This window comes from Punica granatum, chromosome 1 (assembly GCF_007655135.1).
Source record: "Punica granatum isolate Tunisia-2019 chromosome 1, ASM765513v2, whole genome shotgun sequence".
NCBI classification, from domain to species: Eukaryota; Viridiplantae; Streptophyta; class Magnoliopsida; order Myrtales; family Lythraceae; genus Punica; species Punica granatum.
Window position 1 is genome coordinate 55386367 of NC_045127.1, and position 20909 is coordinate 55407275.

General features: G+C 38.8%; 2 protein-coding genes, 1 long non-coding RNA gene and 1 other non-coding gene across 5 annotated transcripts; 1 reads left to right on the forward strand and 3 right to left on the reverse strand.

Annotated features, from left to right (window-relative positions):
* Positions 1 to 731: 731 nt before the first annotated feature.
* Positions 732 to 1801, reverse strand: LOC116192139. The gene is made up of 2 exons (XR_004154015.1): positions 1385 to 1801; positions 732 to 1261 (listed from the first exon to the last, which is right to left on the reverse strand). It is a non-coding gene; the product is annotated as an uncharacterized LOC116192139 (long non-coding RNA).
* A 2505-nt stretch (positions 1802 to 4306) lies between these two features.
* On the reverse strand, positions 4307 to 8918 carry LOC116214076 (titin homolog). Of its 2 annotated transcripts, none has more exons than XM_031549337.1 (4): positions 8774 to 8918; positions 8175 to 8653; positions 7219 to 7921; positions 4307 to 5613 (listed from the first exon to the last, which is right to left on the reverse strand). In XM_031549337.1, the coding sequence occupies exons 2-4, from the start codon at positions 8504 to 8506 to the stop codon at positions 4534 to 4536; spliced, it is 2115 nt and encodes a 704-aa protein (XP_031405197.1). In that variant the 5' UTR covers positions 8507 to 8653; positions 8774 to 8918; the 3' UTR covers positions 4307 to 4533. The 2 variants fall into 2 exon arrangements, with proteins under 2 accessions (XP_031405197.1, XP_031405205.1); XM_031549345.1 differs by having other exon boundaries at positions 8175 to 8650; positions 8774 to 8857.
* A 5001-nt stretch (positions 8919 to 13919) lies between these two features.
* Positions 13920 to 14026, reverse strand: LOC116193390. The gene has a single exon (XR_004154297.1). It is a non-coding gene; the product is annotated as a small nucleolar RNA R71 (small nucleolar RNA).
* Positions 14027 to 14363: 337 nt separating this feature from the next.
* LOC116207878 lies at positions 14364 to 15909 on the forward strand. The gene is made up of 4 exons (XM_031540994.1): positions 14364 to 14667; positions 15005 to 15487; positions 15539 to 15792; positions 15886 to 15909. The coding sequence occupies exons 1-4, from the start codon at positions 14364 to 14366 to the stop codon at positions 15907 to 15909; spliced, it is 1065 nt and encodes a 354-aa protein (XP_031396854.1).
* Positions 15910 to 20909: the final 5000 nt, after the last annotated feature.

The window sequence follows — 20909 nt, forward strand, 5'->3', positions numbered from 1 at the left end:
CTCGATATATATATATATATATATATATATATATATAATTTCGATTCACTCTCAACAGAAAATTCATATTTGATCTCCATAAAAATATCTATAAATATAAGATTCTCAAAATATTCTCTCACCAAAGATAAAGATCTAAATCTACAAAATAAGAAACATAATCGGGTCAAAATTTAAGATACAATTCTCAACATACTATAATTGTGATTTTTCACTTCTTTTGCTCTCACAACATGTAATGTTTATTATGTCTAATCCATAGATTGTATAATTTTTTATACATCTTTTTTTTTCCCTATCTATACTAATAGTAAGTTTTTATGTGTTGACTTTCTATTATCTGCCATAGAAATTGATTAAAAAAAAATTATAGCGCAACTCGCGGTATCTAATGACTTTTTAAATTTTGATGATCAGAGGATTTATTCTCTTGCGTTACTGCAATATATGGGTACTGTTTTGCTCTATGTTTCTATTTGGTTTATCTGTCGCGTTTGACTTTGGTTGGGAGAGCAAAAGCCTTCCAAATAAAACAGAATATGGACCAACACAACGCAACGACCTCCTTTCCTCAGACAGACAAAATGGTCCTCGGAACGGAAACACAACCCAACCGAGATGATATCGTGATGTGATGATGATCAATTCTGCTGCGTCGGCCCAACTCAACTCAACTCAACTCAACTCGGAGTCGAATTGATTGATTGGGCCCAATTATTCTTTTTGCCACGTAATCCAAATAAACATAATAATGATTATCGACCAAACAAAATCCCGTTCTAGCATAGATCCACTTCATTTCATATCATCATCCTGTATGAAATGAAGTTACAAATAAAAAGATCCACCGATCCTGTCGTAGGGAGTAAATAATAATTATAATAATATAGCAGATCGATTTATTGGTTTATTAGTTTGCTCCCTCCCCTGCTCTTCCCCCCCAACCCCTCTCCTACACAGTAGAAACCCTCGTTTTCAACCCTTTGCCGGACGCACCCGACATTCCGCCATCGAGAAGCTACTCTCCTCTACTCTCTACTGGTCTTAGTTTTTCCGATGGCCCCTCCCTCCCCTCTTCTCCTGCTCCTTCCTCTTCTTCAGATGGGTAGCGGCGGTGGGGTGATGCAAAGGCGTCGACTCCGAAATGGTGAGGGCGTCACGGTCTCCTTCTCGATGGCTTGAGCTTTGTCCTTCTCCATCTGGTGGCTTCCTCACTCTGGTGGTCTCGGATTTGCTCTTCCCCTCCTCCGATTGTCCTTCACTATGTTATAGACTAAACGTGAGAGTCTAACCCAAAAAACTAGTCTATTAAGTGGGAGAGCTCATTTAGTCGATAAACCCCACATCAATTGCTCATACAATTAATGTTGGACGAGTCTCGTACCTTCAATTAATTTAGTCTATAACACACTATGGGGCAGGTGGAGAGGGCACTCCAGGCTGTGATAGCGGCCCTCCTCTCATCCTCTCCATTTCGGCGGCGTGGTATATACCCAATAGGGGCGGCCTCCTACTCCCTCTCTCTAGCGGTTCGACTGACTAATGCGACGGCTAATATTCGAGTGCGGATGTCACTGAGGTAAGGAGGCTATTGTTTCGGATCGGGTTGAGCTCAATTAGGCTAACCTAACTGATGACTCGATGAAGTTGACCTGACTGTTATGAGCCGACAAACTTGACTGTCTCGAACTTGTCTGACTCTCCCCCTCTTAGAGGGCGTTTCTACCCTGTGGACACCCACCTTCGGCCTCGTGATGGAATCCTCGCCCTCAACTACAAAGAATCATACTCCCTGGCCAATGGATCCTACGAACCACCTGTAACTCCGACCTTATATAACTGCGCCTTTTACTATTAGTTTATTGCAAGTTTCAACTGGTAGAAAACCGAGTACGGGCACAACGGAAACTTTAAATCAGTAAAAATCAAATTTTTATCGCATATTTATTTTTAATCAAAACTTCGAAATCATATCTCAACAAGAAAATTACCTTCTAATGAATAGACAACAAAACATAACAAATTCACCAATAAAATTACTATCTTTGTACTTACTCTTGTCGGATTCAATTTGTTTCGATCGATCAATGGAATCGTCCAATTGTCCGGTCTCTAGCTCGTCCACACAAACGCATCACATCCAAGGATAACTTCCTCTCGATCCATTCACTCCGATTTAGGTCACCAAACACGAATGGAATTGCCATGGAAGGAGAAGACCGCGTCAAGATAGTCTTGGACAACACCGATTGACCAAGTCAAGGCTGGGATGGCCTCCGATCAGTGAAGCTAGGGTGCGACTGAGCTGGTAGTCTCGACCGACCTTTCTATCTTTCTCTTTCACTTTTCGGGTCTTGATAATAAACGACACGCTTAAGTTAATCGTAAGACACCATATCTATATAAAGATTCTTAGATTTATCCTAGAGATCTAATTACAATTATAATAATCTATATTAATTAATTAGTTGATCACAAATTAGTCCTTGCACTTTAAGTCATCTAATAACTTGCCCTCCCAGTAAGAAAGAAAGATCATTCTAGTCCTTAAACACAAGTTTCCACTTATAGACAATGTTTCCAAATAAGGGAATTAATGTATTCCTTAATTAGATAGCCTTGATGTTGGATTCGGCTTCGAAATGTGCTAGCACCCTTGCAACCACATTGCAAGCCTCATCCGATAATTAATTCATATTTAACTTCTTTAATTAGAATTAATTCTTTTCTCGACTTAAAACACGCTCAATGTGTATGACTAACTAGGTTCATCACCAAGTGACTATGGGAGTATAATATTAACTCGTTTGACATTATCAGAAACTCTTTCCGTAACCAAAAACATAATTTCCAAAATGCTCTCAACTCCCAATGTTCATGAGCGACACCTAACAACATATCATGACGATCCAAATTGTGACGAATGTATAATTAGAACATTCTAATGAACCTATGATCATATACACCGTGCACTGAGTCCTTTCACTACAAGATCTTGATCTAACTAGGGCCATGGTAAATGTCAAATCCTTTAGCCGACCATATGGATCCTCTGGTTTTATTCTTGGATCTGTAGCACTTCAACAAAAACTTTTTTTTATTCAAGTCTATCTACTCCGGCCGATGATTTCTTAATCCAGAATAAAACTTATATCCATAGGACCTTTTTCTTGTTTATTCAAGTTAGTGAATACCATCTTGATCGGACACCTATCTTCAAGTATAATCAATTAGGATCATCACCTTCCGAATACTCATACTAGGCACAAATATATTAGCAGTAGCAAATCCTAATTACTTATACATGAGATAACATTCCATCTCAAGTCTAAGCACTATATGCAATAATACAATCTAGATAATATTCATTGGCATTAGTAATTACCATGTGAATATTATCCAAGTGTCACGTTCGACTACTTATCACATTAGCACCCACATATCTGTCATGACAACGGTTGTCAGATAGAATGAGACTCACTACTTTATCTTCATTAGTATTTATATATTAATCATAGATACAGACATAGATGACGATCTATCCGAAAAGATAATGTCTGGTTAAGTTTCCTACAAGTCTGAACAATTTAAAGATATTCTTACTGAACTACTTCGTCATTCATATTCTTAACTCTTTAAGAATGAAACATTTAAAATATCTTAAGGACTTTATTATAATAAACATAGACAATACATGAATAATAAAATAAACTTCATTGCCATAAAAGGAATTATTCGAAAACATAAACTGACTTTAGGGCATATCACTAACATCGATTCATTGCCGATATTTGTTGGTTTGAACTGATCAAAGAAGTTAGTTACTCTAATTTGATGGTATGACTGATTTTTTTTAGTTAGGTTGTCGCTGGTTTGAACTGATAATAGGAACCTAACTGAATTGATTTAAATATCTAGGGATTGAGCCATTTAGGAATTGGTTGATTGAATTAGTCTAGAAGTGAGATATGTGAAGGATTTCTACCCTGGATACCAGTTCAAGACTACTCTTGCCTCTGCTTCTTTATTTCCGCAGTAGAAGTAGTCTCTGTAAGGATTGCATTATGCTATACTTTTCGATTTTTACTGGGATCCTTATAGATTGCAATTTCAAGAGGTTGAAAACAGAATACAACATGCAATTTCGACGTACTCTTGCCACGTGTTATTTTCCCTTTGCTATATTTTATGTCTTTGTAATTTGTTAATCTTATACTTATTTTTGTCATCAATGCACATTGATTGATTATCCAAAAAAACTAGCATATCCAACATTCTTTTCTATAGAAGTTCTTTTTTCCCAAAAAAGGTAAAAAGAGGTAAAGTTGAAGACCTCCTGGTTGTGATAATATACTGTACCGTTACAGTGGTGGCCAGGCCAGAGGACCAAATAGCCATGGCTACTAGCTAGCTATACTACAGCTATCCAATTCAAAATAAAATAAATAATTAGAAAACAACAAAAGCACCCGCCTGATTAAAAAGAAAAAAGTGTCAAATACGTATATATAAATATATCATGCCACAGGCATTCTACCTCCTAGTCCGTTTTCGAGGCCGCTTTAATGCCGCCGCCACCGCCACCTCCTTTCCCCCACCGCTATCCCTGATGCGTTTCCCTGCAACCGCATTGGAGTCGCCTCCTTTCTTCGGTGGCCGGCCGACGCTCCGCTTCGACGGGCTGCTATCTTCTTTAGTGTGTTTAGCGCCACTGCTGCCTCCACCACTCTGCCTCGAGGCCCTCTCTTCTCCTTTGTCTCCCTTCCCACTCTGCTTCTTCTTTTGATCTCCGTTGCCGCTGCCTCCTCCTCCTCCCCCTTGACTGTTCTTAGGATCACCTGCTGTATTCTTCGACTTCCCAGCTGGGGAATTTCGCTTTATTCTCTTCAAGAAATCGGCGGCGCTCCTCTTCTTGGTGGATGCCGCTGCCCCCTCAGTTTTCTTCTGATCGGTCTTGGGAGTCTCTGCCTTATCAGTAGTAGAGCCAAGGGGGGACTTCTTGGTGGTGGTGGTAGTAGTGGATGTGCTAGCATTGCTGCTCTTGAGATTGGTATTGCTCCTCCTCAAGCTTCTAGCCCCGGTCACGGACCTCTCCACGGTGTTGTTGATCTTGGGAAGATTCTGTTGCTCCTGCCCTCCTGCCTTGTTCGGCTGCGGCTGCTGCTGCTGCTGCTTTGGATCAGAGGCGGGCCTCTTATCCTCGCTCCGCGGTTCGCCCTTCTGGCCCATGGCAGTGGAAGAGGGCTTAGCTGAAAAGGAACTTCTCTTGCGGCAGACTATGATGGGGACAGAAGACTTGTGCTTTGCAAGCAAGGAGTCGGATCGCTCCAACTCGGGTTTGGGGCGGACAGGGGCGTCTTGAGTGGAACTAGATCTCGGGGTGGGCTTCTTAATCTTCTTGTGGAGCTCCGCGGAGACGAGGCGGTGGAGCTCCAGGGCGGTGGCAGATTCAGGGGAGGACTTTGGGTAGAAGACGAGGGCGTTGTCAAAGAGGAGGAGGAGGTCGCGGAAGAAGGAGAGGGGGGTGGATGAGTAGGAACCCTTGCGGAGCTTGGACTGAATGGTGTCGATATCCGTATGCTGTCGGATGATGTTCTGGTACTTGTCACTCTCCTGCAATGTATAATGATGTTGTACATCATGTGAATTAGGAGTCGTGAGAGTAATAATTAATTAATTAATTAATTAGCATATAAATTAAATAAAAAGATCCCTGCCTGTGCCTGACGGTAGCAGTACTACTAGTCTCGTAGAGTAATAAATGGAATGGACTCAACTCGAGGAGAGGAGAGGTGAGAAGAGGAGAGGAGAAAAGAGAAGGTGGGGCTGGCTGATAATAAATGGAATGGACTCAACTCAAGTCACCAGAAAATATTACAATAAGACCCAATTAAGTAAAAAGACTGTCGGGGTTGGGCCTCAGGCCCCCTATACAAATGCCCCACTCTCAACCCCCATAAACCCACCCCCGTCTTTTCTTTTCTGTCTTCCACTCCTCCCCCCCCCCCTTTTCCCTCTCTGTACTGTTCTCTTAATTCCCGTTTTCTTATTAATTCGGTCGAAAGCCGAAACAGGAAACATACACTAATGTAATAATGCTAATGCTAATACTAATACTGATAGTACTAATGAAATGAAATGTATGTATAAGAGAAATAATGTCCCCTATTCTTGTGGTGTGTTCGTTGTATTGATTCTGTTTCCTCTATACGTACATATATACATTTATATATATAAAACATATTACATTGTACCTAATAATACTTATATATATATACACACACTATACATTTAAGATATATGCCTGTCTTAGCCTTCATTTTCTCAAAAATTAATCTGCTTTTGATCAGGTAGATGTCTGTCGCCTTTAGAACAAAAGAAATGTGACGGCGATATGATGATTATTATTATATTATGCTCTTATTTTACAGTTCTTCTTCATCTGACTAACGGAAGTAAACTATTTACTAGGTCCAAGGCCAATCTCAATCATATAAATATCTTTTTAATGTAAATAAATTCTTAATATGAAAAGCGGAAAATTCAACACACGTTGTTATTCTTATTTCGGCTTTCCTGATAAATAAATTATTACTTTCTCATTGTCTTATTATCATTTCATTGTTTCCTGATAAATTATTACTTGCCAGATTTCTTGATAATATATATTGCCTCCACCTATTTTCATATTTTTCTGGAAAGACCAAAACAAGTTTATTACTATACACAGTACAGTCCACAAGTTTTATATACCACCATACATCTATCTAATCACTTTAGCGTATCTGATCAGAAAAAATAAAATAAAAAATATATATATATATATAAATGTATTGCTCGACATTTTAGTAGAAATCAAACAGGACAATCCATGTTGCGGCTAAGGTAAAACTAAAATCGAGAAAAAATGGAGCAAGCCACTGTCCAAGGAGAATATGTCAAACAGTAAATATGATGAGAGCAACTCTTCCTCTATTTAACGAAGGGAGAAAAAGAAAAACCTTTTCTTTTGACAAGTGAAAAAAAAAAAGGTGTTTGAAAAGAGTGAAAAATTCTTTTCTAATGAAATGAAAAAAAAAACTGAAACAAATTAATAATATAAATTTCGAGAGAAGGAAAAAAAAAATCATAGAGTGTATATGAAAGGATGGATGGATTATATTATAATATATAATAAATATGTAAAAAAAGAAGAAGAAGAAGAAATAAATCAGTTACCTGGACCGCGAGCCGCCGTTCGAAGAAGCAGCTGTGCTTATGCGCCCGGATCATTTTCAGGAAATCAACCAACGGCTGTGATTTCTTCCCCGCCAAATCAGCGGCAGGGGAGCCGTCGTCTGTCTCCGCCACTTCCCCGCCGCACGATATCTCATTCACCCGTCGCCCCTTCCTCTTCTTCCTCCTCGTCAGACTCGCCGAGCTCTGGACGTCGCTGCTGTTCTCCTTCGACTGAGCCACCGAGTCGCGCAACTCGTCCGACTCTTCTTCTTCACCCCTCCTTTCCCGGTTCGGTTCAGAGCTCCCGTTGTACGAGTCCATCCCTTCCGGTTTTGACTCCTCCGATGCCTGATCCGTCTTCTCCGAGGAGCCGGTTCCCGCCCGGACCGGCTCTTCGCCATCCTCCTCCTCCCTCTTATTAGTCTTGGGCTCCGCTTCTCGGCCGGCTTTCTCGCGCTCGCTCTTCACCCCGGTCGAGTTGGATCCATTGACAGACCGGTTCTCCCGGTCGGACTCCTCGCCGGCGGCCGACTTCGCGGCGGTCTTTTCGGGGAGGGAGGCGCCCGTCTCACCACCGGCGGCTAACGAGTCGTTACCTGATCTGGCTGGTTTGGACTCCTCCGGCAGATCTGGTTGCTGCTGGTCCTCCCTCAAGCTCTCTTCTCTCTCCTCCTCCAGTTTCTTCACTTTCAACTGCAGAGACCTTGGCTCCCCAAAATTAAGAAGAAGAAGAAGATAAGAAAAAGGAACTCCCTCAGATCCGTGCATCGATCGACGAGGAAAATCGGTGAACTTTTTTTTTTGGCGAAGAAACCAAATTACGACCTTGGAAATTTCCTGTAGATCTCTGGATCTAAAAAGTAACGGCGAATATAATAACACGACGATACAACGAGGAGAAAGAACCCGATAGGAATTAGGAAGGAAGGATATGGGGAGATGGAAAGGAGATTTACAGGATGGAGACATCGTAGCGCTGGACCTCCTGACGAAGCTCGGCCACGCGGACCTTGCGGAGCTCGTCGAGCCAGGGGACGGCGGAGTCGTTCTCGTCGTCGTCGGCAGAGAAGCGGCGGTGGAGGTCGTGGTATTTGAGCTGGCAGTGGTGTGGGGTGGTGAGGGGGAGGGGGAGGGAGGTCCGGGATTGAACCTCGGAGGCGACGGAGTCCCAGGCCTTGAAGCCGTGGCGCTGGACGGCGCATGCGAGGAGGAGCTCATCCCATGTACCCCAGGCGGCGATGGTGGCGGCAGCCTCGTCTTCGCCGCTATTCTCAGGGGGCTTAGTCATGGACGACGGGTTGGTTTGAGAATCTTCCTAAATCGATCGTGGCAGGTCTGGTCTCATCACATCCCGTCCGCACGTCCGTCCGTCCGTCTGCTCTGGGGCTCCAATTTGGTGGAGGTGGCTGCTCGCTGCTCGCTGCTGCTGCTGCTGCTGCGTTCGTCCAATTTTTTCAAATAACTATATATAATAAGCAACGCAGAGCAGGAATAAGGGCTCTACTCTACTCTATGAATGAACTTAAATAAAAATATTAATAACAAACAAACAAACCAAATGAGAAGAATCACTAGTCACACCCTCTTCCCCCTCTTTCTTTAGCCCACGAACGGACTTTCTCTTTCCTTTTTTTGTTTTTCCCTTCACTTATATATATATATATATATATAATCAATAAATATACATTCAGTATGAAAATATTACAATTAATAAATAATATATAATATATATAGATATAAAAAGTGCTTCTTTTGTTTCCTTCCTTGTTCATTTTCTCTTTCTTTCTGCTTTAATAAGCTCGATCTTTTTTTTTTTTTTTTTCATTCTTCGACTCTCGGTATGTTTCCTTTGTATTGTATGTATATATCATTGAATTGAAAGAAGAATCCACCTACACTAACAGTACTAGGCCCTTCTATTTCATACTGTTTTTTAGTCTATGTACTCAGTTTTTTTAGTGTATCGATTCCTATAATACGTGCATGCGCTCACGCGGGCACTGCTAATTTATGATGGAGATGAACATGGAGTTTGGGAATTGGATGGATAGGCTAAGTCAGGATAGGGTCGAGGGCTTAGGTAGGAAATATGTTTTCTTCTTTTGGTTGAATAGGAAATGTGTTCTCGGTTTTCCTTTTTCAGCTGTGGTGTGACCAGAAATTAGGCCCCCACCCCACCCCACACCTAAACTAAAATATTATTATTTAAGTTTATATAACCCCATTCCACCGAAAAAAAGTTTATATAACCCCAAAACTAAAAGAGAGGAAACTATTGTTTAAGGCCTAGTGCAAATACTAATTTTGGGCCATTCAAGCCCAAAGAAAAGTATGACGGGCCTTGGCTCGTTAGTTTTAGGCCAGTTTCTTAGGGTTGGAGTAATAATACACTAGAGTTTGCAGTTTGCACGGTGCTACACGCGATACATACACGATAATTTTTTTTTAAAAGAAAGATTAAAATGAAACAAGCAAAAGAAAACTAAAAGGGTTAATAAAAAAAACTTTTTACAGTTTAACAATTCTAGCTCGATTTTTTTTACTTAATATAAAAATGCACAAACTTTCTATTCGATAACAATTATTATATGACGGCGTCAAATTTTTTATTAATTTGGACGAAAATTGCTGACGTGTAGGTCGAGTGGAACAAACAATATTTTTTAAATAATAAAATTATTTCAAAAAATAAGAAAAATAAAAAAGAAAAAAAGAGAAAAATATGAGAGGACAGGCGGTGGGGGCCTAGCCGGCCCCACTCTTCGGAATTGGGAGAACTCCTAAATTTTAATGGAAAATTTAATGCAGTGCTAGAATTATTATCAAATCGAAAATTTATATATTTTTATATTAAGGAAAAAAGTTCTTAGAGTTTTTTTTTGGTAAATTGCACTGGTGGTTCAAAAAGTTTTACAGATGTTTCAATATGGTAAAAAAAGTTTTTTTTGCTACTTGATGAAACAAAATGTTTCAAAGTTGTTTAAGTATAGTAAAACTGTCATCTCGCTATTGACGCCGTCAAGCCATCCTTTACAAGATCTATAAATTTTGCACCATCATGTAACTTACGTAAAATATTTTGTACTATTAAGTTACAACTTCAAAACATTTTGCACCATCATGTAACGTCCCACAAAAATCGATTTTGCACCATCAGCGTCGACTTGACGGCGTCAATGGCGAGATGACGGTTTGTACTATATTGAAACAACTTTGAATTATTTTGTACCATCAAGTAACAAAAAAAACTTTTTGTACCATATTGAAATATTTGTAAAACTTTTTGGACTACCAGTATAATTTACCCAATTTTTTTTGGTTATTAATCCATACTAAAAGGGAATGGAGGGTTAAATGGAGAGAGAGGAGAAAATTGAGAGGGAAAGTGGAACATGTGCAAAAAGGACAGCAGAGACGAGACAAATGTGAGGAATAATAGGAGTTTTCATTTTTACATTTTTGCGCCTATATTTATATGATATAAATATATATAGGGTTTTCTAATCTATGCCTTAAGGGCACATGATACAAACCAATGAACAAAGTAAATTTTCTAAAATTACGACTTTATTTAGCAAAAATTTACCATTTATGTACGAGCATTTATTTCATTCTCAAATTAAAGACACATCTATGGTAAGTATGAGTTCTTATCCTATGGCTTAAGGGCATAGTTCAGAAAAAATCCAATTCCAAATGCAATTTCTTCAACTTCAAAATATATATAGGACAAGATGGGCTACTACTACATGCATAAGAAACATAAATCTATATACAATCATAAAATATAACTAAAACCATTGTTATCAGAATTAGATTAGAACGACCGGTTCAACCGATCGGATTGGAAATCGGACCTATGTCCGGTCTGATTAGCTAAAAAATCCAAAATGCACTAAAAAACCAGTGAACCCAAAAAACCAATCGGTTTTTTAGATAAACCCATTCGAACTGGTCGGTTTCATGGGTTTAGAAATTTAAATGAAATCCGAATCGAAACCCCTACCGACCCGAAACGAAATCGCGCAGAAATCACAGAATTGAATGGAAATTCGAAAACCTTAGTCTTCTTCTTCGTTCTTCCTTTTGTTCTTCATCTTCGCCGTTCGCTCCTCACCTCAACTTAGTTCATCAGTGACAGTCATCACAAGTTTCGTCTTCTGCTTTGAGCTCTTCTGCTTCGAGCTCTTCTGCTTCAAGCTCGATCATTGCAAGTTTCGTCTTCTCCTTCAAAAGGCAGAGTCGACTCCATCCTCTTCTTATTCGAGCGGCAGAGACCAGATCAGTTCTTCCTCTTCTCCTTCAAGCGACAGAGTCCAAAGCCTCAGAAGATTCTTCTTCTCCTTCCATCATTCGAGCGGCAGCTTCTGTGATTGCAGGGTCTAGACCAGAGTCTCCGCTCTTTAGACTCCATTTGATAGTGCGGCAGCGACAACTTCTATGATTGTAGAGTCCAGAGTCTACAGGCAAGGCACAGTTCGAGTTTCCTCTTCCTCTTCCTCTTCTCCTTTGCTTGCGATTGCGGTGACAAATTGAGACATTGGTTGGTTAATTTTGCTGAAAATGAAAATTGAAATGCACGGTGATTTGTTGTTACTGAATGCTGAAGGATTGGTTGGTTATTTTTGCTGAAAATGAAGATTGAAATGCACGGTGACTTGCTGTTGCTGAATGCCGAGGCATTGGTTGGTTGGTTTTGCTGAAAATGAAAATTGAAATGCACGGTGACTTGCTCTTATTGAATGCTGAGGCATTGGTGGTTGGTTTTCCTGAGAATGAAGTGCACGGTTGATAAGGGCATATTATATTCATATTTTATTGTGCAATTCATGTTAAATTATTATTAATTTTATAGAAATTATAAGAAGTTGGTGCTTAATTATGTGTAATTTGATATTGTAGGTCTTTGAGGACTTGGATGGAATTACGAGCAATATTGAGGAGTTTTGCGCAATTTGGAGCCAGCCTATATCTTTCGGAAATCTTTCTTTGTTTTGGATATAAAATATTCCTTATGACAAGTTTTGGAAGGACCATTATTTTCAGCTATCTTTTACCATTTTTTTAACCTGGAGAGTCCTGGAGAGAGTCCGGGGGGAGAGAGTCTTGTTCTTGAGCCGTCATGTTGATCAATTGATTGGAAGCAAAGCATTGTGGAAGAGACTACTCTTTGAAGGAATTGTTGGGTTTTTGTTTTAGGATTCAATATCTTGAGTTTACTGCTGAATATGAATTCTATTGTAATGACTCATTTGAATTATAATTGTATTTTCAATTCCATGATGTTTTTTATGCTTCTCTTGTGGGAATATGATGAAACCCTAGGTAGCTAATATGATGATTGTAGCCATATTATATGATTAATAGATGTGTGGATGATTCATGATTGCAATTCCTATAATTTCAATTTAAATTCTTAATTGGTTATAATTGTTAAAAACACTATTGATACGGGAGTTGATGTAGGGTTTGTTAGGAATTCTTGATTAGACTAATTAGTTAAATGCGGTAATTAGTTAAATGCGGAAGCTGCGTTAATTAGTTTAGTTAGAGATTATCCAGGGATTAATGCAATGTTTCCAGTTAGTTATTCGCTAAGACATTAGGGATAATTAATTTAGGGCATCAGGCAATCATAGCACTGGAAGGTGTATGATCGTAATTTAGAGTCCACTATTAATTAGAGATGCGGAAGCTGATTAATTAATTAGGGGTTTAAGACTTTAATTTTAAAGGCTTGATAAACTCACTTGAATGACCACATAGCTATTGATCTATATAACATGATGGAAATCTGATTAGTGAAACTAGGGTGGATTATGTTTTTTCCACTTTTAATTGATATATTTTCATACAATTTTCTTTATGCTCTTTGTGACGATTTAGGTTGATTAGTAGTTAATTAGTTAATTCTCTCAATTTGATTGCCTAGATAATAATAGAATCTAATATAGGTTTAGTACTTAATTAATCATTGTGGGATCGACACTCTATTCATCACTATATTACTTGATTAGACCCAGTGCACTTGCTGGTAGAATTCGCGCTTATCTTTATATATATTCACAGCGGATCAAGTTTTTGGCGCCGTTTGCCGGGGATTAACTTAATATTAGACCACCTTTAGTTCTATTGTTAATTTAGACGCACTTTACTGTGTGTTTGTTTCTTGTTCTCTTTGCAGGTATTCTATGTGCAGGAGTATAAGTGCTGAACTTCTACCATTAGATCCTGAGATAGAACGCACCTTGCGCCGGTTGAGAAGAGAGAACAGAAGAAGGGAAGAATTGCATGCAGTTGAGATGGCAGACGATGACATCAACCGCCAGATACAGGGTGTTGCCAGAGCACTTCGAGACTATGCAGTACCTACTGTTATGGGTTTTGCAATCAGAAGGCTCACTATTCCGGCTAATAACTTTGAACTGAAGCCGGCACTCATCCAAATAGTTCAATTAAATCAGTTTGGAGGATATCTCAATGAGAGTCCTGATGAGCATATTGCAGGATTCCTCCAATACTGTAATATGGTAAAGTTGAATAAAGTCACTGATGATGTTATTAGATTACAGCTTTTTCCTTTCTCACTTCGGGATAAAGCAAGAGCCTGGTTCAATTCACTGCCACAAGAGTCCATCACTACCTGGACTGACCTCTCATCTAAGTTTCTTAGGAGATTTTTCCTACCAGCTAAGACTGCAAGATTGAGGAACGAAATCACTAACTTCACCAAGTTCAATGGTGAATCACTTAATGAGGCGTGGGAGAGATTCAAGGAAGCAATCAGAAAGTGCCCATATCACAGATTGCCAGATAATCTCCTAATTGAGGTCTTCTATCTTAGCATGGACGAGACATTGAGGTCTCTAGTAGATGCTGCAGCTGGAGGCGCACTGATGGGTAAGAATTATGATGAAGCAAGTGCTTTGATAGAAGAGATGGCCTCTAGTGCACATAATTGGCAGAGTGAGAGAAGCAAATCAAGAGTGGCATCAGTTAGTGACATGGACACTATTGCTAATTTGACAGCCCAAATTTCAGCTCTCACTACCTAGGTAAGTAAACTCACCTCAGCACATTCTTTTAATACTAATCAGGTTGCTTTTTGTGAGTTGTGTTCATGACCACATTCGACTCTTGAATGCATGTCTGGAAATCCTTCAGCTTCACCCAATGGAGAGCAAGTGAACTTTGTCAACAACTGCCAACGGGGTAATCAAGGACTTTATTCGAACAGTTACAATCCAGGGTGGCATAATCATCATAATTTCTCATTGAGAAATGAGAATAATGCACTTAAACCGCCACCTGGATTCCAAAAGCAAGGCCCTACTCAGAATGTTCCACCTCAGCAGAATCAGTCTAGAATGGAAGAGCTCACGTTGAGCTATATGCAAAAGACTGACACCATGCTACAGAATCAACAAGCTACTATTCGAAACCTAGAGGGTCAGATTAGTTAGATTTCTCAACAGTTCAGTAATAGACCATCAGGGTCTTTACCCAGCAATACTGAGGAGAACCCGAAGGGTGTCAACGCTATAATGCTGAGGAGTGGCAAGGAATTGGACACGGTCAACAGAAAAGCTCAAACCTAGGAGGAGAGTCCAGAAAAGGACAAAGATAAGCAAAAGGTAGAGGAACCAAGGCAGAAGTCATTAGAGGTGAAATCGTACGTTCCACCCGTCCCATTTCCAGGAAGATTGAAGCAATAGTAGCTGGACGCCCCAATTTGCTAAATTCCTGGATGCCTTTGAAAAGTTGCAAATCAATATTCCATTTGCAGAAGTACTCCAGCAGATGCCTTCATATGCCAGAATCATGAAGGATCTGCTCACTAAAAAGAGGAAGATTGATGGGAGTGAGACTGTGATGCTTACAGGGGAGTGTTATATGATTCTCCAGAAGGACTTGCTTAACTTACCACGCAAACAAAGAGATCATGGGAGTTTCACTGTCCCTTGCACTATAGGAAATTTCCATTTTGAAAAAGTTCTTATCGATTCAGGTGCAAGTATAAATTTAATGCCTCTATCTACTTTCAGGAAACTTGGACTTGGAGAATGCAAGGAAACTCATGTTACCTTGCAACTTGCTGACAGGAGTGTCAAATATCCAAAGGGCATTGTTGAGAATGTCCTGGTGAAGGTAAAATTCATATTTTCAGTCGACTTCATAGTCCTGGAGATGGAGGAGGACAAAAATGTGCCCATGATCCTTGGCAGACCATTCCTTGCGACAGGTAAAGCATTAATAGATGTCGAACAAGGTAAGCTCACTTTAAGAGTTATGGATGAACAAATAAATTTTAATGTTTAAGATGCCATAAAGAAATTTGGTGATGACAAATCCTGTTATACCATTAATATTATTGATGAGCTTATCTTTGAGTCTGTGGAGGAGAAAGCATGTGTGGATACAATGGAATCAGTCCTTAGGGATCTAGATGATTGGAGTGATGATGATGAGCCTGAGGAAGAATATGTGGAGAATGTGTTAGAAATCAAGGCTCGCTACTATGAGGAGCTGGGCACCAGTGCGACAAAACCAGTGCCATATTTGACACAGTCCCCGGTGATAGAACTTAAACCCTTGCCTCGCCATTAAAATATGCCTATCTTGGAATAGATGATACTTTACCAATAATTATCTCTTCTTCCTTGACAGGCGATCAGGAGCAATAGCTTCTAAGCGTGCTGAGAGAGCACAAGGAGGTAATAGGATGAACCATTACAGATATCAAAGGGACCAGCCCTCTTATTTGCACTCACAGGATACTGTTGGAAGCTGAGTGTAAACCCACAGTGCAACCACAAAGACGACTTAACCCAACTCTCAAAGAGGTAGTGAAGAAAGAAGTGTTTAAACTGTTGGATGCAAGTATTATCTATCCTATCTCAGATAGTAAATGGGTTAGTTCTGTTCAAGTAGTGCCTAAAAAGGGTGGTATGACCGTGGTTAAAAATGAGGTCAATAAATTAATCTCGACTCGTATTGTGACTGGGTGGAGAGTTTGTATAGATTACAAGAAACTAAATGATGCTACCCGTAAAGACCATTTCCCCCTCCCCTTCATTGATCAGATGCTAAAAAAACTTGCAGGGCATGATTATTATTGTTTTATAGATGGTTATTCTGGTTACAATCATATTCATATAGCACTCGAGGACCAGGAGAAAACCACCTTCACTTGTCCCTATGGCACTTTTGCCTTTAGGAGAATGCCCTTCGGTTTCTGTAATGCACCTGCCACTTTCCAAAGGTGCATGATGTTTATATATTCTGACATGTTAGAGAATTTTATTGAAATATTTATGGATGATTTCTCTGTTTTTGGGAAGTCATTTGGATCTTGTCTGAGAAATTTAGGCTGTGTGTTTAAAAGATGTAAGGAGACTAATCTGCTTCTGAACTGGGATAAACATCATTTTATGGTAAGAGAGGGAATAGAGTTAGGTCACAAGGTGTTAAAGAAAGGGATTGAAGTTGATCGAGCAAAAGTGAAGATAATAGAGAAGTTGCCACCACCCACTTTAGCAAAAGGAGTCAGGAGCTTCTTAGGACATGCTGGCTTCTACAGGAGATTTATCAAGGACTTTTCTAAAATCTCTAGACCTCTTTGTAATTTACTTGAAAAAGATTCTGCTTTTGTTTTTTATGACAGTTTTTTGCAGGCATTCAATTTATTGAAGGAGAAACTCACTTCCGCACCAGTGATCGTTGCACCTAATTGGGAGCTTCCGTTTGAGCCGATGTGTGATGCCAACGACTATGCTGTAGGAGCAGTACTTGGGCAAAGGAGAGGTAAGGTATTTCATGTAATATACTATGCTAGTAGAACTTTAAATGAGGCTCAGAGGAACTATGCTACAATTGAAAAAGAGCTTTTAGCAGTTATATTTGCATGTGACAAGTTCTGGCATTATCTGATAGGTTCTAAGATCATAGTATACACAGACCATGCCGCCATGAAATATTTGTTTGCCAAAGCTGATGCTAAACTTAGGCTAATTCGTTGGATTCTACTACTGCAAGAATTTGACCTGGAAATTAGAGATGCAAAGGGAACTGAAAATGTAGTGGCTGATCATTTATCCTGTTTGGAATCTGATTGTTTAGATCCACCCACTAATGAAAAGTTCCCTGATGAACAATTGCATGCAGTAGAAATCCAAGGATTACCTTGGTATGCTGATATAATCAATTACATGGTCAGCAAAATCACACCATATGGTTTGTCATCTCAACAGAAAAAAGAAATTTTTGCATGATGTGAAATACTATTTTTGGGACGAACCATATCTGTTTAAATGTTGTGTTGACCAAGTAATTAGACGCTGTGTGCCTGAAACTGAACAACTTAGCATAATACAACACTGTCATTTTAAGGAAGTAGGAGGCCACTTTGGTGCGGAAAGAACTGCAGCTAAGATCTTATCTTGTGGATTTTATTGGCCTATAATATTTCACGATTGTAGGAATTACATTATGTCTTGTGGTCAATGCCAAATGACTGACAATATTTCTAGGAGACATGAATTATCACAAAACAACATTCTTGTAATTGAGCTTTTTGATGTGTGGGGAGTAGATTTTATGGGTCCTTTTCCCTCTTCTTTTCAAATAAATATATTCTTGTGGCTGTTGATTATGTTTCAAAATGGGTAGAAGCAGTTGCTCTACAAAGTAATGACGCCAGAGTTGTAATCAGATTTTTGAAAAAGAACATCTTTTCAAGATTTGGGGTACCTAGAGCCATTATAAGTGATGGGGGATCGCATTTTTGCAATCGGTAGTTTGAAAAATTATTATCAAAATATGGAGTTACTCATAAAATTGCCACCCTTTATCATCCATAGACTTGGGGACAGGTTGAGGTATCCAATAGGGAAATAAAGCGTATCTTAGAGAAAACAGTCATGCATCTAGGAAAGATTAGTCTTTAAAACTTGATGATGCATTGTGGGCTTACAGGACAGCTTTCAAAACCCCTATAGGAATGTCCCCATACAAGATTGTCTATGGTAAATCATGTCACCTACCAGTAGAGCTTGAGCACAAAGCATACTGGGCCATGAAATACCTTAACTTTGATTTACAAGCTGCAGGTGAAAAGAGATTGCTCCAGTTGAATCAGATGGCTGAGATGAGAGAGGAAGCATATGAAAATGCTAGGATATACAAGGAGTGAGCCAAGCGATGGCATGATAGGAACATCCTAAAGCGAGAGTTTTTGTCTGGTTAGAAAGTCCTATTATACAACTCTCGCTTGAAGTTGTTCCCAAGTAAGTTAAAATCTCGATGGTCCGAACCATTTGTTATTTCTAATGTTTTTCCCTATGGTGCAGTTGAGTTGAAGTTAGAAGACGACCGCACTTTTAAAGTAAACAGTCATCTTCTCAAGCATTACTTTGAAGGGGAAAACATTGATGGTGATGCCACTACGGTGGATCTAGCAAATCCGGTTGAAGAACTGGAAAAGTCGAACTAGCGACTATAAACTAAGTACTTCATGGGAGGCAACCCATGTTTGAGAGCCAAAGTCCCTGTTGGCTCTCAATTCTTTTGTTTCATTTGTTTTATTTTGCTTTGCTGCTGGTTTGTACTTTATCAAGCACCCACTCATTAGGTAGACTTGGGATATTTGTTGTTTGACTATTTTAGTTAAGATGTATTATTTGCTATTTTTGTTCTTTTTGTTGTTTTCTTTTTTTTTTTGAAGCCAGAGTGGATAAAAACTTCTAACTCTCTCTATTGCTATACCGATTGGAACTCCAATTGCTTCAGCTTAATTTTTCGAAACCGGGGAAGTACAAGTATCTCCTTTTCTCTTATGTTTTTTATTTTTATTTTCGTTTTACTGGAGCTACATTAGGAACAGTGAGAACACTGTTTAATCTAAGTGTGGGGAAGGGAGATACTAAACAGATGGAGTATAAAATTGAGTACAGTGTTGATGTCTGAATTCTGTGATTTAATTTGTTACTCATGACATCTGATGCCTGTCTTTGTTGATAAATGGTTATACTTCCTTATCACCTTGAACTATAATTGTCCTTAAGTTATCTGGCAATTGTTAGGCCAAATTTTTTTACAAATTTTTTGATTGAAATCTAGAGATTGTAGAAAAATACTGTTGATAGCATTTGTTTAGGAATTTTTTGAAAAAATTGACTCACTTAGGTGCCCTACTCACCACTGTTGTGATTTTTGTACTTAGTTAAAATTAATTAGTCAAATCTTTAGAAATCAAATTTACCTAGTTTTTAGCCCTAGAGTTTGAAGTTTAGTCGGTCAAGTTCTTAAGTGAAAAATAAATAGGTCTACTTCTAGGCAAAGTTAGTTAGTATATCCTCTTTTTAATTGTTCTAATAGCACTTTAACATTTAGTGAAAGAGGTAGAAGAAGCTTTGTACTTAGTGATTCCTATAAAAGAAGTCTGAAAAGTGTTAGTGAGCATTCAAAAAAAAAAGAAGCAAGCATAGCCTTTACTCCAATGACTCAAGAATTGAGTTATGAGTATCCTAACTTGAATGTTAGAGGGAGGAAGAGTTCGTAGGGGTCCCTTTAAAACCTAGTCACTTGGGTGATGAGCCCGGGATGTGTCGACTTAATGAACTCACTATAATGAGAAGGGCGGAAAGGCAAAAGTTCAAACAAAAATTGGACTCGACAAAAAAATTTACTGGAGAAACAGAAATGAAAAATTGAATGCAAAAATAAAAAAAATGAATTAAGACTAGTAATAAAAAGGAAGAAAACCTAGGGATGAAGAATATACCATATGCTTTCACTACCTTGTTGACTTGCTTAGACGGATAATTAGAGGGATCATATGCCTGCTAACAGCTGTGAAGTTTAAATGTATATTTTTCATTCTAGGACTGAGTATCTACTTTTGAAATAGAAATCTTAGGCTAAACGCTTGGATTAAAATTTGTTTTCTCTAGATTAGTTGGTTAATTTCAACTGTAGTACTCTGATTACATGTTTCTAGTTTGGTTTGAGTAGTGGGCACCACAAAAGAGCGAGTCATAAATTGTGAAATATCAAATGTTTGAATCAGTGAATATGAAAATTTACTTTCTATGATAGATTTCTTTCTTTGGTCTAATTTATTTTGCTTGAGGACAAGCAAAAGTTCAAGTGTGGGGAAGTTGATAAGGGCATATTATATTCATATTTTATTGTGCAATTCATGTTAAATTATTTTTAATTTTATAGAAATTATATGAAGTTGGTGCTTAATTATGTGTCGTTTGATATTGTAGGTCTTTGAGGACTTGGATGGAATTACGAGCAATATTGAGGAGTTTTCCGCAATTTGGAGCCATCATATATCTTTCGGAAATCTTTCTTTGTTTTGGATATAAAATATTCCTTATGACAAGTTTTGGAAGGACCATTATTTTCAGCTATCTTTTACCATTTTTTTAACCTAGAGAGTCATGGAGAGAGTCCGGGGGGAGAGAGTCTTGTTCTTGAGCCGTCACGTTGATCAATTGATTGAAAGCAAAGCATTGTTGAAGAGACTACTCTTTGAAGGAATTGTTGGGTTTTTGTTTTAGGATTCAATATCTTGAGTTTACTGCTGAATATGAATTTTATTGTAATGACTCCTTTGAATTATAATTGTATTTTCAATTCCATGATGTTTTCTAAGCTTCTCTTGTGGGAATATGATGAAACCC